This window comes from Pagrus major, chromosome 22 (genome assembly GCF_040436345.1).
Source record: "Pagrus major chromosome 22, Pma_NU_1.0".
NCBI lineage: Eukaryota > Metazoa > Chordata > Actinopteri > Spariformes > Sparidae > Pagrus > Pagrus major.
In genome coordinates this window covers 7,083,211-7,107,495 of record NC_133236.1, presented here as the reverse complement: position 1 = coordinate 7,107,495, position 24,285 = coordinate 7,083,211, and the positions used below count along the sequence as shown (strand labels likewise).

The 24,285-nt window shown below is 40.0% G+C and overlaps 1 protein-coding gene across 1 annotated transcript in view; it reads right to left on the bottom strand.

Moving 5' to 3' along the window:
• Nucleotides 1-5,517: 5,517 nt before the first annotated feature.
• Nucleotides 5,518-24,285, bottom strand: part of opn5 (opsin 5) — a 38,024-nt gene continuing 19,256 nt past the window's right edge. Inside the window, exons 2-6 of the mRNA XM_073493538.1 lie at nucleotides 23,883-24,002; nucleotides 13,564-13,734; nucleotides 12,974-13,308; nucleotides 12,593-12,837; nucleotides 5,518-5,584 (exon numbers count right to left, since the gene is read on the bottom strand). Of these exons, the coding sequence (XP_073349639.1) occupies nucleotides 5,518-5,584; nucleotides 12,593-12,837; nucleotides 12,974-13,308; nucleotides 13,564-13,734; nucleotides 23,883-24,002 (938 nt within the window). The remainder of the gene's footprint in view (nucleotides 5,585-12,592; nucleotides 12,838-12,973; nucleotides 13,309-13,563; nucleotides 13,735-23,882; nucleotides 24,003-24,285) is intronic.

Below are 24,285 nucleotides of genomic sequence, written 5' to 3'. Positions count from 1 at the left end.
AGAGCAGCTGTGTGATAAGAAGTGAAGAGTGTGAAAGATAAAAAGAAACACATTTCATCTGAATATATGTGCATTGTTGCACCTTTATTTGCACTTTCATACATTACATCAGTGTGAATTAGGTTAAATGAATAATGGCATGCCTTTTCATAATAATTACAAAACAGACTTAACACTGTTCAGCTGTATCGCTGAATACGACAATGAAAAACAACAGTAATTTACACTTTAAATTTTCATAACAGGATTTATGTGCAACACATTGTTGGCACAAACGTAACCCTGTGCATCTGCATCGACCAACAGACTAGAAACAGACCCAACTACCTCTAACCAATTCCTGAGATTCAGTTTGACGCCAAACAAGGACATCATTGCAGTCTCCACCATCTCACAACGGGCTGCTTCACCCTCGCTTCAGCATTTCAAATATAACTCCTGTAATGTAGTGTTATCTTAAGGCTTAAATATACAAGGTACGCAGTACAGTGTGCCTTCTAGAAAAGTAAATGTCAGTTTCCTTTTTGTAGCAGTGTCTTACAGGCCTGACTGAAATCACATGACCATCAGAATCAGAAGCAAATATACAAAAAAGTCCTTTAAAAATAAAATATTTTATCAAATAGTCCATTAATAATTGTTGACAAAGAATGCCAGCAGCAGGTCATGCGGGTCCAAGTAGATTAGAAATATTAGAAAAATGCATAACGTGCAGAAATAAAGCAAAAATGAGTTGGTGTCGCAGTGGTGTTTTAAGTTTAGTGGAACTGGATTTCTGTGTGCAGAGAACATGGAGATGTTTGATTTTACAGCATCTTCAGTGGCAGAAATAACATAAACACCAGAACATTATAATGTAATGTAATTTTGTTAAATTATAGATGGTAAAATGTTGCTTTTATGTCACATTATATCATAATAATACAAAGCAAGCCACTATTTTATACTGTATGTATAAATTGTGGCCTTATCTGAACCATTGTGGCTGTTGTAATGATAGGTAGTAACATTTGTATTATTTTATGAATGAATGAGCTGCTAAATGTCTCATTGGCTCTTACAATGATACTTTTTCCTCAATCATTCTGAATTGAAGAAACATTTTTGTATTTTTTTACTAAGCTGCCACATTTGGAGAAGAATGGATGGACAGTAGCAGACCGGTCTTTCCCTGGTTGTGACACGTTTAGACAATTTATCATGACATAGAATATTTGTAAGTGAAAATCACAGACCAAAGCACATTGACGACCTATGGTGAATTGGTATATATGGTGAAATTGGTATAAATCTGTAACATGTTAAAATGTTCTCTTGAAGCGTCACCATCTGACCACAGACTAATTGAAATTGGGAACATTTTTGGACTCATACCAGGTCCAAAAATGTGAACATCGTGTCTTTTTTTATAGCTTTTTTTTCCTTTTATTAAATACAACCAACATCTGCCAAATGTCTTTCCAATATATATAATATTTGGGTAAATAAAAAGAGAGAAGCAGGCATGTTTGTTACAATACAACAGTTGCTTCTAAAGAACTGTGTCTCCTTGTGGATACATTTAGATTAGAGGGATAGGTGGCACTAAAGGATGGCTAGAGAATCCACAAACTGTCCGACTTACTCAAGATGCAGTCATAATAGAGGTCAGTCAGGTGTTAAAGACAGTAGGGCATGTCCAAACACTTATGCTTCAGCATCAGAGTGCTGACACATGCAGGAAAACAAGAGGCTCTATGTGCCATGGTTACAAAAGACTCAGCAAGACAAACAAGGTTCAACAGGAAAGGAAAGGCGTCATCGCCTCACAAGAGAAAGCCTGCCAGAAAATGCCACAAACAGTTGGGAGAGAAGTGTCATAATGTAGGGCAACAACTGAAGAATTCTAGAAACAGAGATCTGCACTTTACTACCGTGTGTTACTGTTACTATGACTGATTGCTTTGGCATTGTCAAATATAATATTTGAGGTAGGTTCAAATATTTTCTGGTGATTGATTTCACTACTAAAACTGACATACCACCATTCTACCCTTATATTTAACTGTGGTGGGACAATTTCATTTAATAGTGCACACCATATGTGTTCAGGTGTTTCAAATACTGAAGGCATGAAGATGTGGGCACAAAAACATATTACTTTTCTCTTCTTCGTCATATTTGTATTCGTTTCAAAGTAGGATTGAGCAATGTGGATAATATATTTATTTTTGTGGTATGTATTTTTACACCACCATATCAATATATACCAGGAAATAGTAAATCTTCTTGTACATTATTTTAGATAAAATAACCATATGGAAAATCATGTTTAGTTAATGCAATAAACTTGAGACATATGCATAACAAGGGAAGTCCCCTAGTAGAAACATTCTTAATGGTTGAAAATTATTGCATTGGTTTTACCATTAGCAAAGAAAAAATCTTAAACCCACTAGCTATAGAGAATAGCGGGGATGACGTGTTTTTGTCGGCTAAATCAACGTAAGCATTGCCCTGGTTCCCTCAAAAAAGCCTTTGGGATTTTCTAATTGGATTTTGGATCATTCCGAAAAAATAATCTCTATTCGATGTTCGATGTCTCCGACAACTTCTGCAGTCTTATTTAGCCACCGCAAAAATGCTCATTCCCAGGGTTAGGTCTTATTCCTGTGGCATTCTGTAGAATTACTTAAATACTGCAATATTCAACTTCCACTGGCAATTTATGCCATTTATATCATGTTAACTAGGGATAAGTGGCAACTAATCTTATCTGTTTATGTTCAGCCACCAGAATGACCTGTATCCATATCCGTACTCCGAGTAGGCAAGGTGCAAATTGATGCAAGATGATCAGCTGTCGCTATAGTTTTGCCTCAGAATTGAGCTTCAGATCAATGTTTTCTATCTTATAGGTTTTTATAAACCTGAATGAATAACTTCAGTCAGCTACCCAGTGAGCATCTTCCTTCATCACGAGTATGGATGATTGACACATGCTCTTGCTACTCATTCTTGTAGAGAACATAATCTGTACACTATACGTGCTGGATACTCATTTCAATCAAGTGCTCGCTCAAACTTAATGTTATTCATAACCATAATCTTGCAAATCAGTGTGTAGTTGGTGTCTAGAATAATTACACAACTAAATCTGATCAAAAAAATATTGAGTGAAGAAACTTATAGAACTCAATGTGGATTCATACCCTCAGGTCTTCACTCGACATTAACTTTACCTGCTGAAGTATCTCAGGCATTATGATCACACCAGAACATTTCATCAGACACAATTAACACAAATGAACCTGAGCTTCTTTGTTCTATCTGCTGATTTGATCAGGCACAACGCTGAACTCATTTATCAGGCACTGTGCCATCACTCCTCTTTGCCTCCACAGTAGACATGTGAGCAGTGACCTTTGATTTACCCTGATGCTGCAGGCACCATCTTTCCTCAGTCAGGATTTTTCCCACTCCACCCACTTCATTCCAGCTAATCCTGCTGTTGAACCCTCTGAGCGCTCATGAGCCTCCCTGTATGTCAACAGAGAATCAATCCCCTTCATTAACTTCCTTCCTTTCTCCCACTGGATGACATTTTGAAAAGCTTCACATTAGTGCTCATTTATGATTCATGAAGTGGAGGACCGCAAGAAAAGACACAATTTTCATTGAGCAAAGCCAATTTCTTTTGAATATTGCTTATCTTCATTCCAGTAATGTGCATACATGAACAATAAACATGAATTTAAAGAACATTTTCATGAATGAGACCCCAGGTGTGTACAACAGAGGAAAATGCTTAACCAAGTAGATGTTCAAAAACAAATTCTTAGATGCTTTTTCTTGTGAAACATGCTTATTTGCTTTCTTGAGATCGGGGGACTCAAGTTAGTGCTTTATCATGCAACAGACTCATTTACTTAAACTTAAACTTTATTTATTTATATAGCACCTTTCATACATGTGAAATGCAACACAAAGTGCTTTACAAGTTAAAAGTTTATGTCTTGTTTATTCTACCTGTCAACTAACTGGAATTTCTGACAAGAAAGCGAATAAGCATGTTTCCTAAAATGTAAAACTATTAATACAAGGAAAGGAGATAACTGGTTGCTATATATAATTCAATGTAGATCAAAATGTGTTAGGTGCTCTTGGGAAATGGGGAAAAAAACAGGGTAAATCAACCAAAAAGACAATCCAGGCTCTATGAAATATAAGAAAATGCAACAAACAAGGAAGGAAATATTAAAAAGCCTTTAGTGGCTAAATCTTCAAAAATACACAACATGCTCCGACTACTGCAGGTCTTTGTCAGGGTGAAGCCCTGAAGATATTTGGAGTGCCTGCATTGCCTTTTTGTATGAGGTACTCCATTTCTTTGATGCATCATGAAAACAACACTGCTATCTGGCTGTGGCAAAAAACAGACAACAAACAAACAAACAAACAAACAATAAATAGATTCAAAATGGTCCCTGAATTAATCATAATTGTTCCTGTGCCCGTGGCCACAACTGTAGGTCTGGTATTTAGTGAAAGAGTGACATAAACTTTTCTCTTTTAATGAACATGTGAATCCACTATATGTATATATGTGTGTCACACAAAACTGTTATAAATGCATATTGAATGGTTTTCGCAAGTAAAGTGCAATTATCCTGTGTGTGTGTTTTCTTTTTAACTTCAACCCTTTCTGATAAATGCTGTAAAAAATGTCAACACCCTGTAAATGCAACGTTTAAGTCTCACTCATTATAGTCACATGAAGTCTCCTTGAGTGCAGTTTAACAGCTGATGAGAACATAAGCTGGAGTGAATCAGTGCATTCTGAAACATATCTATACAAGCCACAGGTGTAGGAGTACAAAAGACAACAGCCTGTACAAACAGTAAAAATACAACTTTGACCTGGAACATTACACTCACGCCTGATTGGACATGGCTCACATCAGGATGATTGTTCTATTTTAGAAACATTGTTGAAAATAAATTCAATATCTGGACATTGTGTAGCAATTTAACACTATAGCTCCAGTTGTCACATGACTTTGGTTGGAATCCTCCCATGTTTCAAACCTGAGTGGAGCTGTATTATGAGAACATCACTGTAAGCAGTCAGCTGGTGTCAGGTCGATGTGTGCTGTCTCTTTCATAGCAGTGACAGAAGGTGTGTCTGTAATACTGAAAAACAACAAAGTCGAGACGCTCACACAACATGTCGCTTGTATGTTATAACCACTGTAAAGACAAGGCAACTCCACACATTAAGGAAAACCTTGCTGGGAAAGATGTGTTTCCAAGGAAGAGGAGGTGGAGAGCTGCGGGAGCACACGGAGATCCAGCGTGGGTGCAAGTACAAGCAGCGAGACTCTGCAACCACCAGCAGCAAAGGTGAGCGAATGGTGATGTCAGAGCAGGTGACAGGCAGCGTGTGATTGGATAGGTGTAGGGCACAGAGGGCAGGGAACAAGGCAAACTGTCCAAGTAGAAGAGGTAAGAAGTTCACACAGTCTAAAGTGTCTTTTCTCACATCTCGATATGAGCTTCTTTGGCCGGTGGAGTGTCCCTTAACGAGCCAGAGATGGTGTAGAACCTGCGAGGGAGGAGAAAAAGACATCAGTAAGAAATGTCTGTGTTTAACACTTAAAAACACGTAAATGTACATTTAGCCACATTTAAAAAAAAATAAGTAACTGTTTAAAAGTGAAGCAATTTTAATTAATCTCGTCAGAACATATAAAAAATCCTCACACATGATGATCCACACACATTGGCATGACATTATCACATTAAGTTTGGGCTCATGTCCATAAAACGTACACTTGGGACACATTAAATGTTGGCAAGGAAATAGAGAGCACTCGTACAGCTGGGCTTTCAGCCAGACAATTGAGAATGAGACTGAAAAATCTACTTTCTTACATACTGGACCTCTGAGTAAAAGCACCAATACATTAATGGAAAAACTCTGTTACAACTTAAGGTCCTGCATAAAAAATACCTCAAGCTAAAACACTGAAACGTAAAGTATTGGTTTGTTATTTTTTTGTAAAAAATCTCTCACATCCCGACAGCAATCAAAAAATCAAATACTCTAACAAATAAAAAAAAATCTGCAATCTGTGGCTGTTGCAGGGCTCTAATTAAGCCATCCAAGTATTTCATTAAACCCATATGAAATGATTGGACGGCCCTCTTGCCTGTCTACCTTCGTACACCTTCTGCCTCTGTGAGCACAATTCCAGTGAGCTCATGATAGATCGGAGTCTTCCACAAGAATGGCAGAGAAAATGCAGTTCAAATTTCCCGGTACTAACATGCTAGTTTGACAGCGGTGAGTACTAACAATAGATGTGTTCTTTGTTTACATTCATTATAATCTTATACAAGATTAAGTTGGACATGGTGAGCAAATTCAACGATGTGCTGTGATCACAGGACACAGGAACTGGGTCACCTCTTCTGACTGAGGTACATTCGTCACAGCTATTTTGCTTGTGCTTCTGTGATTGTGCCTTTTCACAAAGTTGTTGATTTATGGATTTATGAGACATTTAGTTAAGAGAGCTTGTTGAATGTAGCAAACTAGCCATTCACACACATCTCTCAGCCGGCTAGCAAGAGCTAAAGGCAGCTGGTGTAGTCAGGAAGTGAAGTTGCTGGTTTCTCCAATCTGACCAACCCCAGCTTTAATTAAAGTGCAGAAGTACTATCACCTACATTTGGTGATGTACATTTGGTGATGTTTGATGTTTGATGTTTGATGTTATCAAAACATCAAACATCAAAACAGCAGGTTAGAGTTAAGGTTAGGTATTTGATGAGTTAAGTATTGATGAAACTTCAGTAACTGGCACTACTTCATTTTAGGTTTTATATGAACTAACAGAATAACATATTCCAGTAGTATCTACAGTGAATCAGAGTTTGCTTACCTTAAACTTCACCCAGTGGCATGATTTATTCTGTTATTAGTCTCTGGTAAAAGGCATGTCTTTGTGTCCTTTACAACACCTATTCCTTGTGATGGCTGTATCTTCAATACATAGCACAGCTTAAAGACAGTTAAATATGCAAAGTTACTTCAATAACTATAAATATGTATTGTGCATCCTCTTCAGCGCCACAGACAGCTGACATTATGGAGCTCTTAAGTGCATGCAAGTGCACTCGCTCTTAAGTGCTTCTTTGGGAAATGTGTGTAGAAATTATGTGTAAAATGTTCAAAAGGACGGACCAGTCCAATCAGCGATGATTCATGTCGCCCAAGGGTACCTACCTTTTCCGGTTTGGTTAATGTCGTTGTGTTTTCTGATTTGTTGTTGTGTTTTCTGATTTGCCGTTGTGTTTTCTGATTTGTTGTGTTTTCTGATTTGCCGTTGTGTTTTCTCTTTTGTTGTTGTGTTTTCTGATTTGCTGTTGTGTTTTCTGATTTGTTGTTGTGTTTTCTGATTTGTTGTGTTTTCTGATTTGCCGTTGTGTTTTCTGATTTGCTGTTGTGATTTGCACTTCAGGGCCACCGTAGGCATCCATATGATTATAAACAGTCAGCGGGTACATGTTAAGATTAACAGGAGGACACCGGGGGAAAGACGTTGAAAAAAACACACAGACGTCATCATCATGACGTGTACCGTCACGCCTCTTTTGGATCCGCAGCGCCCGCGTACTGTATCAGTTGACACACCGGTGCGGCTTTACGCCAGAGCTGCTTAGTTCTGTGTGAACAAATAGAGGTGGAGAATTGGCGAACCTCCGCTGTGGAGATAATGCGGTGTCTCTGTGTGAAAAGGGCTAATGAGTCTCTTACTTATAGTATTAGAATTCACATTGTAAAATTTGATGCCACTCTGATGTTTTCTTTTTTACTGCTAATTATCCTGTGTGGCCTGCCCTCTTCCAGGTCACCACGGTGGAGAGGAGGTCGTGTGGCTCGGGCACCACTTGGCGATGCTACAGCCTGCTCAGTCGTCTCCTGGATCCACACACTTTACATATATTATATCATTTGTATCAGATATTGTGTCAATGCAACTTGTAAACTGTGATTTTGTTGTTCTGTTCTGTTTTGTTGATCCCTCCTCTGTGGCTCTCCTCTTCTTTATTTTTTTCCAATTATGGCAAGTTTTTCCTCACTCGAATCGAGGGTCTAAGGACAGAGGATGTTGTTTACTGTACAGATTGTAAAGCCCACTGAGGCAATGTGATTGTGATTTTGTTTGTTTTAATGACTAACCCAACGACCACAGCTACCCACTCAGGCATCAATGTGACTATGTGTGACCTCCTGGCATTGTTAGCAAAGCCTTGTCACTGGCAGGGTTTGGACACACAGGCATTACGCTCTATAATTCAGAAAACTTGAGTGAAAATGACCTTGCCTTTGTAAGTGAAAGGCTGAAACCAAACACTGCCTGCATCAACTCCTCTGAGCACACTCCTACATTAAGAGGCTGGACAACAGACAAGTGTTGCCAAGGCAAGAAAGAAAGAAGTGATCGCCATCCTCACAGACACTCCATTCAAGCAGCTAATAAAAAAAGAAGAGAAAAGGCTGAAAAATAGTGCTGAAGGCCTTGAGAACGATCTTGGGTTCAAAGGAAAAGAAAAAATGAAATGAATCAGTCCTGTGAGGATTTCCTTGTGTGCAATGAAGATTTAGCCTCTGTCCCTGCAGAGAAATGAATGAGGTGTGTCTTCTTGGGGTACGCACATTAACTACGCACTTAGGGGCGAGTGAGTGAGTGAGTGAGTGAGTGAGTGAGTTACAGGCCTTGTTTGTCCTAGATCTGCAACACTCTTTGCCTGATTTGCTCGCACATAACCTGCATGAGTAATCGTTATGGTTGAAGAAAATTCTGAGAAATGTATTGCTGTATACTCTTTTTATATTAACCTTGTTTATCTTCATTCGCACGTGTTTATTTTACAATTTATACACAACATAAACTTGGTCTTGTTGAAATGTAATGATAATCTGTTTAAGTAAAGCCACCACTAATTTCTGTCAAGCTGCTGAAAACTCTCCAGGAACTAGAGCACTAGAGGGGCACTTCAAGAAGTGACACTAGACGGGTAACTGCGGCGTCAAACTTAGAAGTGTAGACAACTGAGGCTGCTGTATTAGACGTGAAAATCCACATACTGATTTAAACTCACCTATCTTTACAAATTGTTGTCTATTCATAGCTTTTCAACTAATTCAGCACAACCCTATAATACCATTCATTTCTATTTTAATGAGTAATTTATCATGATCAAGGGTAAAGATCTATAAATACTGCTGCATATTTCTTCAGTTATTCATTCTATTAACTCAATTTGTGACGTAGATGTTGATCTGTTTGGTCCAAATCCATGCTGACAGTAAGTCAACAATTCAACTGTCAATGGCTTGTCAATGAAATTGTGTAACCTCTCAATGAAGAGTTTTTCCAGCCTTAGAAAACTGGGAGAGTAAAGACACAGGCCTGTAATTAGTAAAGTTACATCCTTTCCTCATTTAATTGGAAATTTAACCTTTAGGAAGGATGTTTACAAATGTAAGTTAGTGGCTTTACAATACCATCAGTGATGTTCTTTACTATCATCATATCAATTTCACTCCAGCCAGTACACATTTTGTTATTACACATACTAATGATACTGATAATTTCCTTTTCTTCTACTGCTCGAAGAAAAATCTTGGACTTCTATCCCCATAAACATCAACAACCTCCCCTTCTGTTGACTGCTCCTTGCGATTTTGATCTAAAATTATCAGCCCCTTTAACCACATCCTTCATATTATTTATGGCCTTATCATTTTCAGTTGAGTACAGAGGGTAACTTGAGTTTCTAATAATGCACTCTTTATTTCCCCTTTGCTGTTTTTCTTATCCTCTAAAACTGTATTATAATATTCCTTTTCACATTTCTACATTTCTTATTTTTATGCTTTCATATTAATTTTCCACTTTCTATACTTAATTACTTCTCAATGTAGTCATTGTTTTTAAAAGACATTTTGTGGCCCAAGGACTATCTGTACATTTTAGATCGCTGCTGCATCATTTTCCGACATTTTTGTCATACAAGGATTAGAGTTTTTGTTTTTTTTAAATGTTAAATGTTTAATATGCTTTGTTGGTATCATCTTCTCCATATATTATTTCATTAGGTTCATTTCCAGCCATATTACAGTCTTTGCTGACATTGGGCATATTAGATTGCTGGTAAATAATACATATTCATCACATTCTGTACAGTTAATTGCTTTTATTCACTGTAGTCTGTCATTTCCGCAATTCATTGTATTCTGCTAATTATTACATTCATTGCTCAAGGCTAATTGCTCCTATTCCTCGTATTTGGGTTAGTGGGTTTATATCCATTGTATTCTGGTAAGTCGTGTCATATTCTATATTCTAGCTATGTCATGTAGTCTTCTTCATTGTAATTTGCGCTTGCTTCATATTCATTGTATTCTGCTTATCACTACATATGTATTCTTTGCTTTCTGCCAGTTGTGTTATGATAGGACTCTGTGGTGGCCTGTTTGTGGTCTGTTTCTGTGCTTTTTGTTTCAGCGGTGCTCGGTGAGGCTGGCCGTGGCTTTGCTGCTGGTCGGAGCTGTGCCGGTCCACACACCTGCAGCGCATTGAGTGTAATCAGCACCTGCTCTTATACCCAGACCTTCCCTCTGCAAGGTGCCAGATTATTGTTGCCAGCTCCAGTGTGTGACCAGACCATACCTGTGAACCAGCTCCTCAACCACCCAACCTCCCGCACCTCTGCCACCCCTCACAACCTCTACTGCTTGAGCCAGCCTCCTGCGTAAAGTGCCCCCCGTGAGTCTTCACCAGCACCACCCTGGGAGCCCTCGGCCTGCACTCGAGCTTACTGTCTCATCCTACGTGTGAGTGACTGTACCAAGTTATCATGTTTTATTGATATTTTACACTGCTCCCCAACTTTTTTGAAAACTGGGCTTCTAAAACAGTTTATAGTGTGTTAGATAGACTGACTTTATTGCCAATTTGCCTTTGGCTTCTCCCAAATTACAACGAAAGTACATACACTACAAGTGGCACAGCACACCATTAAAAACAGTCTTATGTACAACATAAGTGAGAATGGGCAGGTACTGTAGAAGCAAATAGGTCTCATAAATATACCAAAGAGCTGAGTAACCCCCAGATTTCACCAGTGTTGTATAGTAACGAAGTAAAAATACTTCACTACTGTACTTAAGTATATTTTGGGATACTTTGTACTTTTCTGGAGTTGATTTTTTTTTTACAACTTTCACTTTTACTTCACTATATTTCCGAGCTTAATTGCATACTTTTACTCCGATATATTTTCAAAGTCCCATTTCGTTACTCGTTACAAAAAAAAAAAAAAAAAAAAAATGAAACAAAACAAAGAAATAAAAGGAAACAGTGTTTTGGCTCCGCCCCACCCTCACTGTCTGACGCAGCGAAGTTAGTGCATGCCCGGGCTTGTTGGCAATTGCCTTAACTACGACATTGACAACACCTGCGAGTCTCGCAGTCAACAATGGAAGAAGAAGAGGAGACGCCAGACACAGCGACAGCGACAACGTCGACTACAAATGAAGGGGAACCACAACCCGACGAGCACCCGTGGCCTTATTTGAGCCGTTTGTTTTCATTTTCCGATGTCAGGGATTCATCGTACCGGATGAAGTGCCTGCTATGCCTTCCAACTTGACCAAGTAAATCATAATAAAAAAAAAAGGAACTTCAGACTGCCTTTGCTTGTTATTTACTTTTACTTGTACTTTTAATTACATTACTTGAGTACATTTATTTTTACAGTACTTGTAATACTTAAGTGCAAGAAATTTCAGATACTTTAAGACTTTAACTCAAGTAATATTTCAGTCAGTGACTTTGACTTTTACCAAAGTCATTTTTTGGAGAGCTACCGATACTTTTACTTGAGTGTGATTGTTAAGTACTTTATACAACACTGGATTTCACTAGGACCGTCTCAGTAGTGTTACGGCTGCGATACGGGCGACAGAGCTGATCATTGCCATTCTAGACCAAGCTCGTGTTTCCACTGGCTGTGCCACGGCATATTTCAGCAGCGTCCCAGTGTCTGCTCCGCGGAGAATACGCACGGAGTCTATCTTTGATGGGAGCGGACAGCACAGAGCAGATCGAGCCAGACAGGAAGTCACACAGCGGAACGGCATAGTGCATCCAGTCAGTTTTCAAATAAAACACTGTGTGCCAACTCAGGCTCCACAGCACAACAAAGTCCGAAAATATTAACAATAAACACACTTAATTAAGACGTATAACGAAACAGTTTAACTACGTAGCCTAATCAATCACAGTAGAAGTACAAAAACCGTGGAGAAATTATGAAATAAACACAGTCTGAGCAGTCAGTAACATTAGTTTAGTTAGGTTATAATGAATATGTTGATGGATCTGGTCAGCTGGTAGCCACACAAGTGGTGCATCAGCCAATGATTTTGAAGCATTAAAGAAACGGCTGGTGCCAACAGTGCTCTGCTCGAAGCGCTGCTATGCGTCAACAGTTTCACAGGAATACAGACTCTTAACATTAACTCCCTCTGTCTTACCTCGACTTTCTGAAGTGCCTGCGCTCCTTCAGGGCCTTAAAACAGGAGTATTTGGCACAGGAATTTTTCAGGTCCAAGACCTGGTAGATGATGGGGTTGTACATGGCTGCGGACTTGGCAAGCAACGTGGGAATGACAGACACGGGGATGGGCACCGAGTCGGGCTCACCAAACGCTGACACCACTGACACCACTGCATAAGGGATCCACGCTATCAAGAAACCTGCACAGATCAGCATTGCCACCTGGGAGAGGATACAAAGAAATATTCAGATCACAGATTTGTCCCTGACATGTTTCTTCTCTGAGCACGACTGAAATGTCTTTTCTCTGCTCCCTTTCTCGAGCAGATGTACTCTTTCTCTCCCATCTCTCACCCACCTTTGTGAGTTTCATCTCGAGGTTGTGGCTGTTTCTGATGCGGGCATCGAAGTGGGAAATCTCCTTTGCGGACGACTTGACCTTGAAGATGATCATGACATAGGAAAAGACGATGATGCCTGTGGGGAGGACCAGACAAAAGAACAGGATGGCCATGACGAAGGTCTGGCCGGAGATGGAGGCCTGCGCTAGCCACCAGTCCAATGTGCAGGAGGTGCCGAAGGGCTCCGGGGCATAGCTCCCCCAGCCGACCAGAGGCATGGTGGCCCAGAAACCTGCATACACCCACACAAAGGCCAGGCACAGGAAGGCGTGGTGGCGCTTTAGCCATGTGCCTAGGAATGAAGTATGATAGACTAGTGGTGAGAGAGACAAAAGACTTTAAATGTTACTTTCTTGAATGGAGTGTATATATAAGTATATACAATATATGATATTCTAGGAATGGATCTTGGTCTGCATCGTGGAAAGTTACTGATTTTTGCTCAAATCAAAACTCACTCCACAGTCAGTGGCCTAATTTATCTGTATAGGTGAAAAATTAATGACTGTATGGAGTTTCAATGACATTAAAGGAGCTCCTGACTTACCGTATCTAAGATGGCAGATCTTGAGGTACCGGTCCAGACTGACCACAGTCATCGTGATGAGGCTCCCGCAGCCAAAAAAGAAGCCAGCCCAGCCGTAGAAACGACAACCCTCCCAGCCGAACAACCAGCGGTGGGAGAAACTAGATACAACGAAAAATGGCTTTCCTGTCACTGCAAGACAACCGAATGGAAAAGAGAAAGTGGGGTAGGAGAAAAAGAGGAAGGGAGAGGGGAAAATAAACAGTAAAAAGAGAAAGGGGTGAAATATAAAATTAGTGTCAAATTCTTAAGTTTAGGTTTTTTCAGAAAACTCAAATTTCCTAAGCAGGAAACACTGTCAGAAATCATATAACATCAGCTACATGAAAGTGGCTATTGAGTCACACCAGACAGAAGAAAAGAGAATAAACTACAATTTATAACACTACTAATATCTATTATAAGTTTAAAATGTACTATTGAACTGGTAAACTAATTGCTTTGTACAACACATATGCATATTTTCTACCTCTCAGAACCTCAACAACCATTTTTACACCACAGATTACACACACAATTGACATTTACTTTGCTATGGCATTTGGCAGCCAGTAAGCCAGCTTTGCATCACGTCAATGTTGTTATGCAAATGAACAATCACCTTCTCTCCATTTTGCCTGCCAAACCCAGAAGCCCCCCACTCTTCTGCCATCAAAGTGTGCAGTGCATTCTGGTTGTTGTAGGTTTTCTACCTTTTTGAGCAAAAGGAGTACCACAGCCCTTTCTCTCTGGTCATGTAGCACTGATTTCAACAGCCCAGTATTAGGCAAGGGCCATCTTTCCAGCAGTGTCATCCCTCTTTTAGAATGAGTAAATACATTTTTTGTATCATTCAAGTGTCATTTATAGAAGTATAACCAGCCCTTAGAAGACAGCACACATTAATACAAGCTATATGCAGAATAGTGCATATATTACATAAAGTAAAAAAGAAAAGAAAATCAACATCACAAAAAACGTTCAGGGATGGCCCAAGACACACACAGAGCCCAAGGTGCTGACCTGGCCCCCAAACTCCCAGATCTCAATACCATCAAGCACTCTTGGGACATGCCAGAGCAATTCACCACCTCGCTTTATAAAGATCATGTAAAATTTAAATTTTAAGAGAGTTAAAAGTGTAAAGCATTGCGTGATTTCCTCTTTTTTTATTAGATATTTATTGTGTGTGCTGCGAGCTTCAGCCACACATAAAAGCTAAACTTGGTGCGCTCGCCTTGTGACTAAATGAACAGCAAAAATCCCAGTCAATGTCCTTTAGAGTTGATGACAAAAGCCCCTTTCTCTTTTTCTGATTCAAAAGATTAAAGACAGGAATCCATATGACAGTTCTCGTGACAACTTGTGACAAGTGCCTCATTACTGAAAAGCATAAAAGGAGAGTGACAAAGGAGAGAAAAGCGACCAATTATGCTGATAGCAACACAAAGCAATATGAAGCTTGCTTGAAAGGTAACACTCTTGTGAATGTGTGAATGCTACGGTAGCTTACCCCTTAACTGTTCACGCACAACAAGGGTTGACGAGGTGGACAAAAGGCTCAAGTATACTCCTTTTTAGAAAACCACAGTGACTCACTGATTAATGTGTGTGTTTCAGATGTTGGCCCCTTTTCCTGGAGAGCAGGACAGGCCAAGAGCCATGTGGCATGCCAAGCCCAGGCAGCATAATGGGGATAAAAAGCAAAATCTCCTGAGGCCAGATTGCATGAGACAGGATGGGCCAAACATTTTCTTGGAAACACTGAAAACCCAGAGGGTCATGCACAAATGCTTGCAAACAGTTGCTCACATGATCAATGGCTTAATAGCATTTACACATCTACTCTGAGTCACAGCAGAAAACGGCAAAGACACTTTTTGGCAAAACTTGTGTTTACCCCTTGCTTTGTCTTTCTTGGTAATGACGACTGTTATTCGTGGAAGGGATTCATAAATGGAGAATATTTACAGAGATGTCTTCTGACTTCAGACCCTGTCACAGTTCGCCTCTTCCCAATCTCCACCAATTTAACACATTAAAGTGTGGTTACAGGTTTTGGGGTGTACTACTGTACAGTATATGTGAAAAAGTAGTATAGAACCTTTTGTGGCTCTAGAGGAAGCTACAAGTAATCTGAATTGCCTAAAGTGATGCCAGTCAGTGCTAAGTTGCATTGTGGGTAATATAGTCGACAGGTTTTGAAAAGGAAGAAGAATATGCGTAATAAAAAAGATGATATCTCTGGTTCTGAGGTATCAATTTTGAACATAAGTTTTTGAACTGTCCATAATGAGTCCACTAGTGTTATCGGAGGGCAATGTTAGACACAGTTTCAACACCTAGTGCCTACATTACCCACAATGCACCTTAGCTCCTAAATAACATCATATATGATGATATCTATAGAGTGCTACAGGAATAAATCCTAAAACCCAGAGAATAAGTTAGCATTTTCTGGGCAATGCTGACTCTTGGGTTAGCCTATAAAAACACATCACATTTCACAGTAATCTGGCGGGTGGAGGTCATAATGACTTGCTCCAGACTGAAGCGTTAGATGGACAGGCCGACCAAATCAATCAGCTGATGACCTCATCATCTTTAGGTCCAACGGGGCAAAACTCGTTGCAATAATGGATTATATTCATAATGTTAATGTATGTGGCCTCTCTTGATCCATAGAGTGTCTGTTCTGGATTGTTCTTTGCACTTCCGGACACAATTATGTTATTCTTGGCTATAACTTAGCAGTGTTTTCGTCTTGAAATGGTAAAAAACTGCATTTCATTTGTGAGATATAAGACAGTTTTGGGCACCCTAAGGGATTAGTTTCTTCTAATATATTGTGTGTTACATGATGGTGAGGAGGCGCACATCATGTACTTATAAACCAAACAAAAAGGCTTAATGAAAGAATAGGTCGACCCGTGGGTGGATTAGTGAGGATTAAAGTACTGAGGATGACATCAAGTATTATGCAAGGAGAAAAATAAGTAATTACACAATTTCAGTTGCATAACATCAACATACTTAAGCTAATTTTTAAACTTGAAAAATAGTCCCTAGCACTTTCTATGATGACAGCATCTTTAGTGCATTATGGGGACAGACGTAATGAATCATAATGCATTTACAATGCTTAATGACTACACTCAGAAACATAAACAATGCTTTCTGATGCACTATATCAACAGCCAGAAAACAATATAGACGTGAACTTATAATGAATAATAACTTCAGGTGACTTATGGATGATCTTGACTAGTTGTACGGGTTGACAGATGGGGTTTATACATCATGATCATGGAATATATATAGAGGACTTCACTTAACACCAACCATGATGTTATGATAAATGTTAGGATGATTTTTTTTTTCTTTGTGAATGTATGTTTGTTAGGTTTTTCAAAGAGAAATTACGATGAGCTTACATCATCACCCTATGCTCATTTTCATAAGGGGTTATGGCGGGTGGAGTTAATGACAGAACACACCTTACATCACAGCCCACCATTATTGTAAGTGCACTACCTAACATGTCTGTCCATTAATTTGTTTCTCCCTCTTCATCTCATCCAGGCCAGCACTCTGTGATTAACTTATATTTACGTAACCTGAACCTTTGTTCGTCTGTCATGCATTACATGTTCAAGAGAAAAGAAATTCCCTTCCATGGGGCAAATGCTTTTGTCGTAATCAGTAATTTTCAATAACTTCTATATGCTTATAATTGTAGAATTTCAGGCATGGCTAAGCGTGAGTCACATACATACATACATATCATAAAAAATGTTGAACTATACCTTCCTCTCTGTTTTAATTCAGTGCCCCCAACTGTATCCATCGTCACTAAATATAAATGGACAAGACTATGCTAGAAGCTCTGCATGGCTGTATTTAGGCAATGGTGCGTTGAGCAAATCATTAAAATATCATTATGCTCACAATGGCAATGCTAACATTCTGATGTTAACCAGGTAATGCTACTGTTTGCCATGTTTGTTTAGTTTAGCACGTTAGCATGCAAACTTTTGCTAATTAGCAATAAACACAAAGTACAGCTAAGGTTGATGGGATAGTCATTATTTTATCCAGACATTTCAGTCGGGACCAAAGTGGACCAACTGACCAACCAACACTGCCATTTCTAAAACTTGCTAGTCCTTATCAGAAAAACAATAGGTTGACTGTGAAAGCAGCTTATTACGACCCATATTTACGTTTCTTGCTAAGCAATGACCAAGTCAGCTTAGGGGAAGGGTCAGATGGACAGTCGAATCGAGTTACTCTCACCCAGGAGACTGCCGTTCATGTCCAGTGTGGAACCAGAAGTAAATGGTGAGTCATTTTATCTTACTGAGGTAGTTAAGTCACTTACATAACAATGGTAAGCTCCTAACTGAAGTTATATAAGTAATATGGTTAATTTAATCCAACCACAATGTTTTCCTGAACCTAACCAGTTAATTTTCTTGCCCACACAACCACACTGCAAGAGTACAATGAAGGTCGGGGCAATGATCATGGTGTTTTGGGAGTCACTAGCAGTCCTATGCCTAATACCTAAATGACTAGGTGTGAGGTTGTGTTGCAAAAACCATGCTGCTATGGCTAAAAAAGAACACTTTAAATGCCTGTAACAGCCAGATCTTCTACCCCAAAAGTTATTTGCTCCTGACAGGATTTCTCAAGGATTACTCCAAACTGGCACTGACACTGATTCTCAGTCATCCAGGTCATGGTATATCTGTGCTATATGGAGGCAACTGGACTTGCTTGAGTTTCTTAAAGACATTTCACCTCTCATCCAAGAGGCTTCTTCAGTTCTTCAGTTCAGAAGAAGAAGAATCGCAAGCAAGTCCAGTTGCCTCGGTGTAGCAACTAATAGCTAATGTAGATATACATTAAAATTAGCATCAGTGCCACAGACCAACAAAAAACTGGTCTGAGGTCAAAGGTGCAGTCTGTTTCCTGCTATTTAAAGGATGCATTAGATGTGCCTACACAGTTGGGTTCAGACAATTCATACACTCTGATTTTATGATTTGAGAGGCTGCTTTCAGTTATTGCATTTCCATGCACACAGTCATGTCACTGCAACAAATATCGTGGCACATTTATCAGCAAAACTAAAAGCTGTCGTTATAAACTCTCCAAAGGAAACAAGAATTAAACTTTTAGCTTCTGAAATAAATATTTTTAACCAGGATCTCAGGATTTATCAGGACAGCTGCTTCACTCCAAACTGTTTTACTGTATGAATCTGAACTGTGTGTGACCTTTCTGTGTGTAGAAGAACACAGAACATTCATTAACATGAAATACTTACTGATCCTGTCGGCAAGTCAGGAGTTTTAAATAATCAGTGAAGTTCCTCGTGTGCAAATGTGCATGTTACTGTAGAGATACACATATGGTTTCTGCTGCTGGAGGATCACTGCAGGTGATGTCGTTAATATTTTCCTCATTAAGGACGTATTTCACCCTCTAATCCCATCGTTATTGGTCAGGATGATACTATTTATGACCCGTCTCACCTGATCCACGGACTGAGATCTGCACACATGGAAGAACATGCAGCAGCGCTCCTCCTCCTCATCCTCATCCTCAGTTTATTTTTTCATATGCAGTCAAACAGAGTTGTTGATGGGACAGATGATTGTGAAATGGGGGTGCAGAGGGTCCAGCAGCCGAGGACCACATCCTTTCCCTCACTGAAGACGAGTACCACTGGTTAATATGGTCCAAAGCGCAGCGCACTAGTGCGTTTAGGGCATGTCCAAGTCCATTTTGCTAGTTAAACAGCAGGAAATCTGGGCGCAAAGTGCTGCGCCCGGCGCAAAGAGGTGCCATTTAGACTCTGAATTAGTGATGGGGTTTTTTTGGGCAGAGCATTATTCAAACCAATCCAAATGTCGTCTCCCATTCCCTTTAATAGCCGGGTGAGCTAGGACCTGACACATATTAAACACTGAAGACAAGTGGCACTTGTCTTCAGTGAGGGAAAGGATGTGGTCCTCGGCTGCTGGTGCTCTGCCCCGTTATTTCACAATCATCTGTCCCATCAACAACTACTGTTTGATTGTTTTAATTATTACTTCATTGATTAATCGATTAATCATTTGGTCAATAAGATGTCAAAAACATTTCCAAGGGCCCTTAGTGACGTCCTGAAATTGTTTCCCTTGTCCAACCAAAAGTCTAAAGCTCTTAATGACTTAATTTATTGTAGAAATAATTTTTCCTAAGTATCTCTAGTAACTGCTGAATTACTACTGTGCCTGCTGCAAGTTGTTACTGCTATATAAAAGTTAATTCATCTGCTCAGAGGATAAAACAAACTACACGAAAAAAGAAAAAAAACCACATCAAACGTGCATCTTAAATTAATATTATAGCATATGCCAGCAACATATTATTTCCATCATCTCCACTGGTTAATTTATGGGTGTAATTATGTTATGATGCTACCTGAAGCCCTATAAAGGTTGTGTACAAGTAGTAGTCATGCTTATACACTTCCTAAGACAATATCCAGCATTTGGTCTGAAAATCTATAGCATACTGTATGTAGCATACATATAGCATATAGCATACTGTAACAATGCTGTTCTAGGATGAAGGGCTCCTTATCCAACACACCATTCATACTGCATTGCCCATTCATAATTCAACTTCAAGCTAGGTACTTGCAAGTCTATGGTGTAAACAACATGGTGCAAGGGATGGCAATGTCAGCCTGTTATCTGGCTGGTCTATTACTTTGGCAGAGACTTGACAACTACTGAAATTAGATTGGCCTGAAAACTTTTTAAGACCAGGTCCCCAGATGATAGATTCTGTTTTTGTTTATTCTATTGGTGATCTCTATGAGGTGGACATGTTTATTTTGTAGGGAAATGACATTCATATTCCCATCATGAAATCTTTTATTAGCTAGGGTGATCTCCTGAGTGCCATCAGATAATCAAAATTTCCATTTTGTCCTGGTATTTGCTTTATGAACGGATGCCTTCAAAACTAAGGTCAACTGCACATGCTAAACTAAGATGAAAAGACAAAAGAATATACAGAAATAATTAAGTCTGTGGAAATAAATAGGGTAAATGCAAAAGGGAAAATAATACAGAAATAACACAAAATAAATTCATACATTGAAAAAAAAGAAATTAAAGAATAAAATTGAAAATGAAATTTAAAAAATTATCATTGAGGGAATGAATATAAAGATACCCTTGACTGCTCCTTAACTGAAGACTCTGGTATGGGTTCATAAACACCGAGGACTGATTTGAATTGTGGCATTTCAACCAATAGTACAAAGCAGTAGGTTTTGGGCTGTGTTGGCATCTCCAAGGAAACCATGCTATTTTGGTCCATGCAGGTGCAGCACTGCAAATTGCAAAAGGACTGGGTGAAGCTGGATGTCAGAGGTTGATTATTAAACCAATCTCAGTTGGTCACATCACTGGTATTATAGCTCTGAAACAGCTGAGCCAATTACAGTCAAGTACGACAACTATACTGTAGTTTACATGGATAATCAGCCTCTCCAGGAAATCATCAATATCATCATGGCTCTGAGTGTAATCAGCACTGCCTAGTGTAGACAGGTTGGGTTTGGTAGGTCGCCCCTCATTTAATCCATGACAAAGAGAGAGAGACAGACAGAGAGAGAGACAGACACAGAGAGAGAGACAGAGAGAGAGAGACAGACACAGAGAGACACAGACAGACCCAGAGAGAGACAGACACAGAGAGAGAGAGACAGACACAGAGAGACACAGACAGACCCAGAGAGAGACAGACACAGAGAGAGAGAGAGAGAGACAGACAGACCCAGAGAGAGACAGACACAGAGAGAGAGAGACAGAGAGAGAGAGACAGACCGACCCAGAGAGAGACAGACACAGAGAGAGAGAGACAGAGAGAGAGAGAGAGACACAGAGAGACAGACAGACCCAGAGAGAGACAGACAGAGAGAGAGAGACAGAGAGACTTTTGACTTTTAAAACAATGTTTATTTACATCATGTTATAAGAAAACATCCTGTTCCATCCTCATCAACTTGTAAACTAACAATAAACAACAACAGTTAATGATCAGGCATCATAACTATGATTTTATCATTCATTTTACACACACACACACACACACACACACACACACACACACACACACACGCTATAATAGGTTAAAAATGAAGGAGCAGTGAACCATCTTCCCTCAGTGTACATAAAGCCTGTCTGATCCCCCACAGAACCCTGAAAGTGTCCAGATTGCTGGTCAGGGTAAAGAAAGTGTGTTCTATTTTCAGCAGGCTGCCACCAGACCCTTCAGACTCTGCACTACATCAGTCCAGCCCTGACCTAACATCTGATTCTTCCTGGTCTTCCAGATGGCTAGCTTTGCAGTTCCAAACAGGAAATTAATTAGAACCAAAATCGATCTTTTTCTTAATACATATCTCAACCCAAAAACAAACAAGAGGACAGAGAATTTCTCTCTCACAGCTTCCACCCATTCCAAGGACAAGTAACCACTTAATGCTCTAGTGTTTCCCTCTGTGCACAGAACAGACATCCCTCTCCAGTGCTTGGGTCCAGGTGAGCTCTGTGTCTGTTCATGGCTATTGCTCCATGTATAATTCTCCACTGGAGGTCAGCCACCCTTTTCTCAACAGGAGGCTTATATAGGACACTCCACCTGCCTTTAGGAGTACAGTCTGAAGCAAAAACTTCATTCCACCTTGACTCCTTGACTTCAGCCAGACAGCGAAGATGCAACACTTTCACACAACTGTGATACAGCTGCTTCTTCCCACAAGAGGTGAAATTACCCAGCACTGGTGTTTTCACAGAAAGAAGCCTTCCACTCTCCTCTCGCCACTCCCCAACAGCAGGACTGACAATCAGGGAGGGAAAAATGTACTTGTCATCATTCCATCGGCCAACCAGAGCACGATTCTCAGCAAACACTCTTAGTGGCACATCCACATCAGAGGATCTGATGTCAGTGACACCACCAAGTGTTTCCATGGATGCTTTTGTGAGATGGCCCAGTTTAATGATGCCAGCCTCAACAAACTTAGTCCTTAAGGTAGCGGAATAAAACATTGTGTTTGCAAGGAAGTCATTATACAATTTGTCCCATGGCTGAGGACATGCTGCCCTGCCCACCCTAAGCCCCAGTCTATATCATTCATACTATCACTGTGTGTAAACCCTGCATATAAAAAGAGGAGAGACAGACCAATAAAGAACCAGACAGAAAAAGACAGTAGAGAAGAGACATGATCATGGTACTTTTATCTTGAAAGTTTAATTTTCTGAACCCCTTTGGCATTATCCTTTAAACTTTCCTTAGACCAGTGACATTTTCCTGAGATGATAAGGTTTCCTGCCCTCCAGTAAATCTAACCCAACAACCTTCTTAAGAGAAGTCACTGATTTAATGAATTTTCCAGCATAAGGAAAATAATCCTTGACATTAACTGATTTACAAAATATTTCATCCAAAAAAACATTAATCTCCTCTAAAGAATACAAGTCTACATTCTGAGAGACACTGTCAGCTACAGAAACACTATCGGATTCAGACTCACAACCACGTCAGCCTCATTATAATCAGACTCCATCACCTGCTCCTCTGCCTCACTGTCCAGTCTGAGCTGCAGCAGCTCGGCCTCCTTTACAGCAAAACCCTGCACATCTTTACTCTGCCCTGTTTGGACCACAGGGTCAGCCTCCACCTCCCCCGCTGAGTTTTCTTTAGACACAGAGCCACCAGCACCGCTGACCCCGACCAGGGTTTCGCAGACACATCGGCCTGCTACGACCATCATCTCAGTACACTTCCAAAGAACAGCTTGTCATCAACAACACAGCAGAGCACATGTTTATAACACCACGCACTGGAAAACTTGTCCAGATTTCTGATCATTCTGTAATAATTAAAATCTATTTTTAAACGAGCAAGAGGAGCTGCATTGTCCATGTTTGCACCTGTGAGCTGAACTACATGTCCCAGAGTCACCACATTAAGACACACAGAACTGCTTGAGCAGAGTCGACCCCACCTGACAAACTGCACTGAAACGGGTCCCATAGATAACTGGTTCCTGGAGCAGCCAGTACACTGAGCTGTGGAGACCCTCTCTCTCTCTCTCTCTGTCTCTCCCCGTCCCTTCCAGTTTGCCTCGTGGGACCTTATTTGAGATTGGGTATGTTTTTGTGTAACAGTGTCCAATCAACAAACCACACTGGTTGACTGCAGTAACTCTACACACAATGTCGTACCTGATATGCCAAAGTCGAAGATGGCTAGATTAACAGTCATGAGCTCAGGAGGCTTCAACTTGGTCTTGCGTTTGATGGTCATAAAAATGACGTAGCCATTCCCTGTAGCAGACATGATTCCTGTAAGACAGAGAGCCAGTGTGAGATAAATGCACTTCTGAGACGTCAGTCACAATTACATACATTTCAATGCACTGTGGGTCCTTCACTCTTAGAATGGATGCGTTAAATAATGAAACAACAATGTGTTGTCCCTGAGCTGATGTGTATAGAACAGATGTGTTTCATTTTTTTGATGCATCCCACATAAAAGCATTGAACTGTGTGGTTCAAGTCCATTGTAGCTGGCAAAGCAAAAAGAATCAACTGACTCTTCTTGCCTGGTCTGTTTTCACCTCGTATC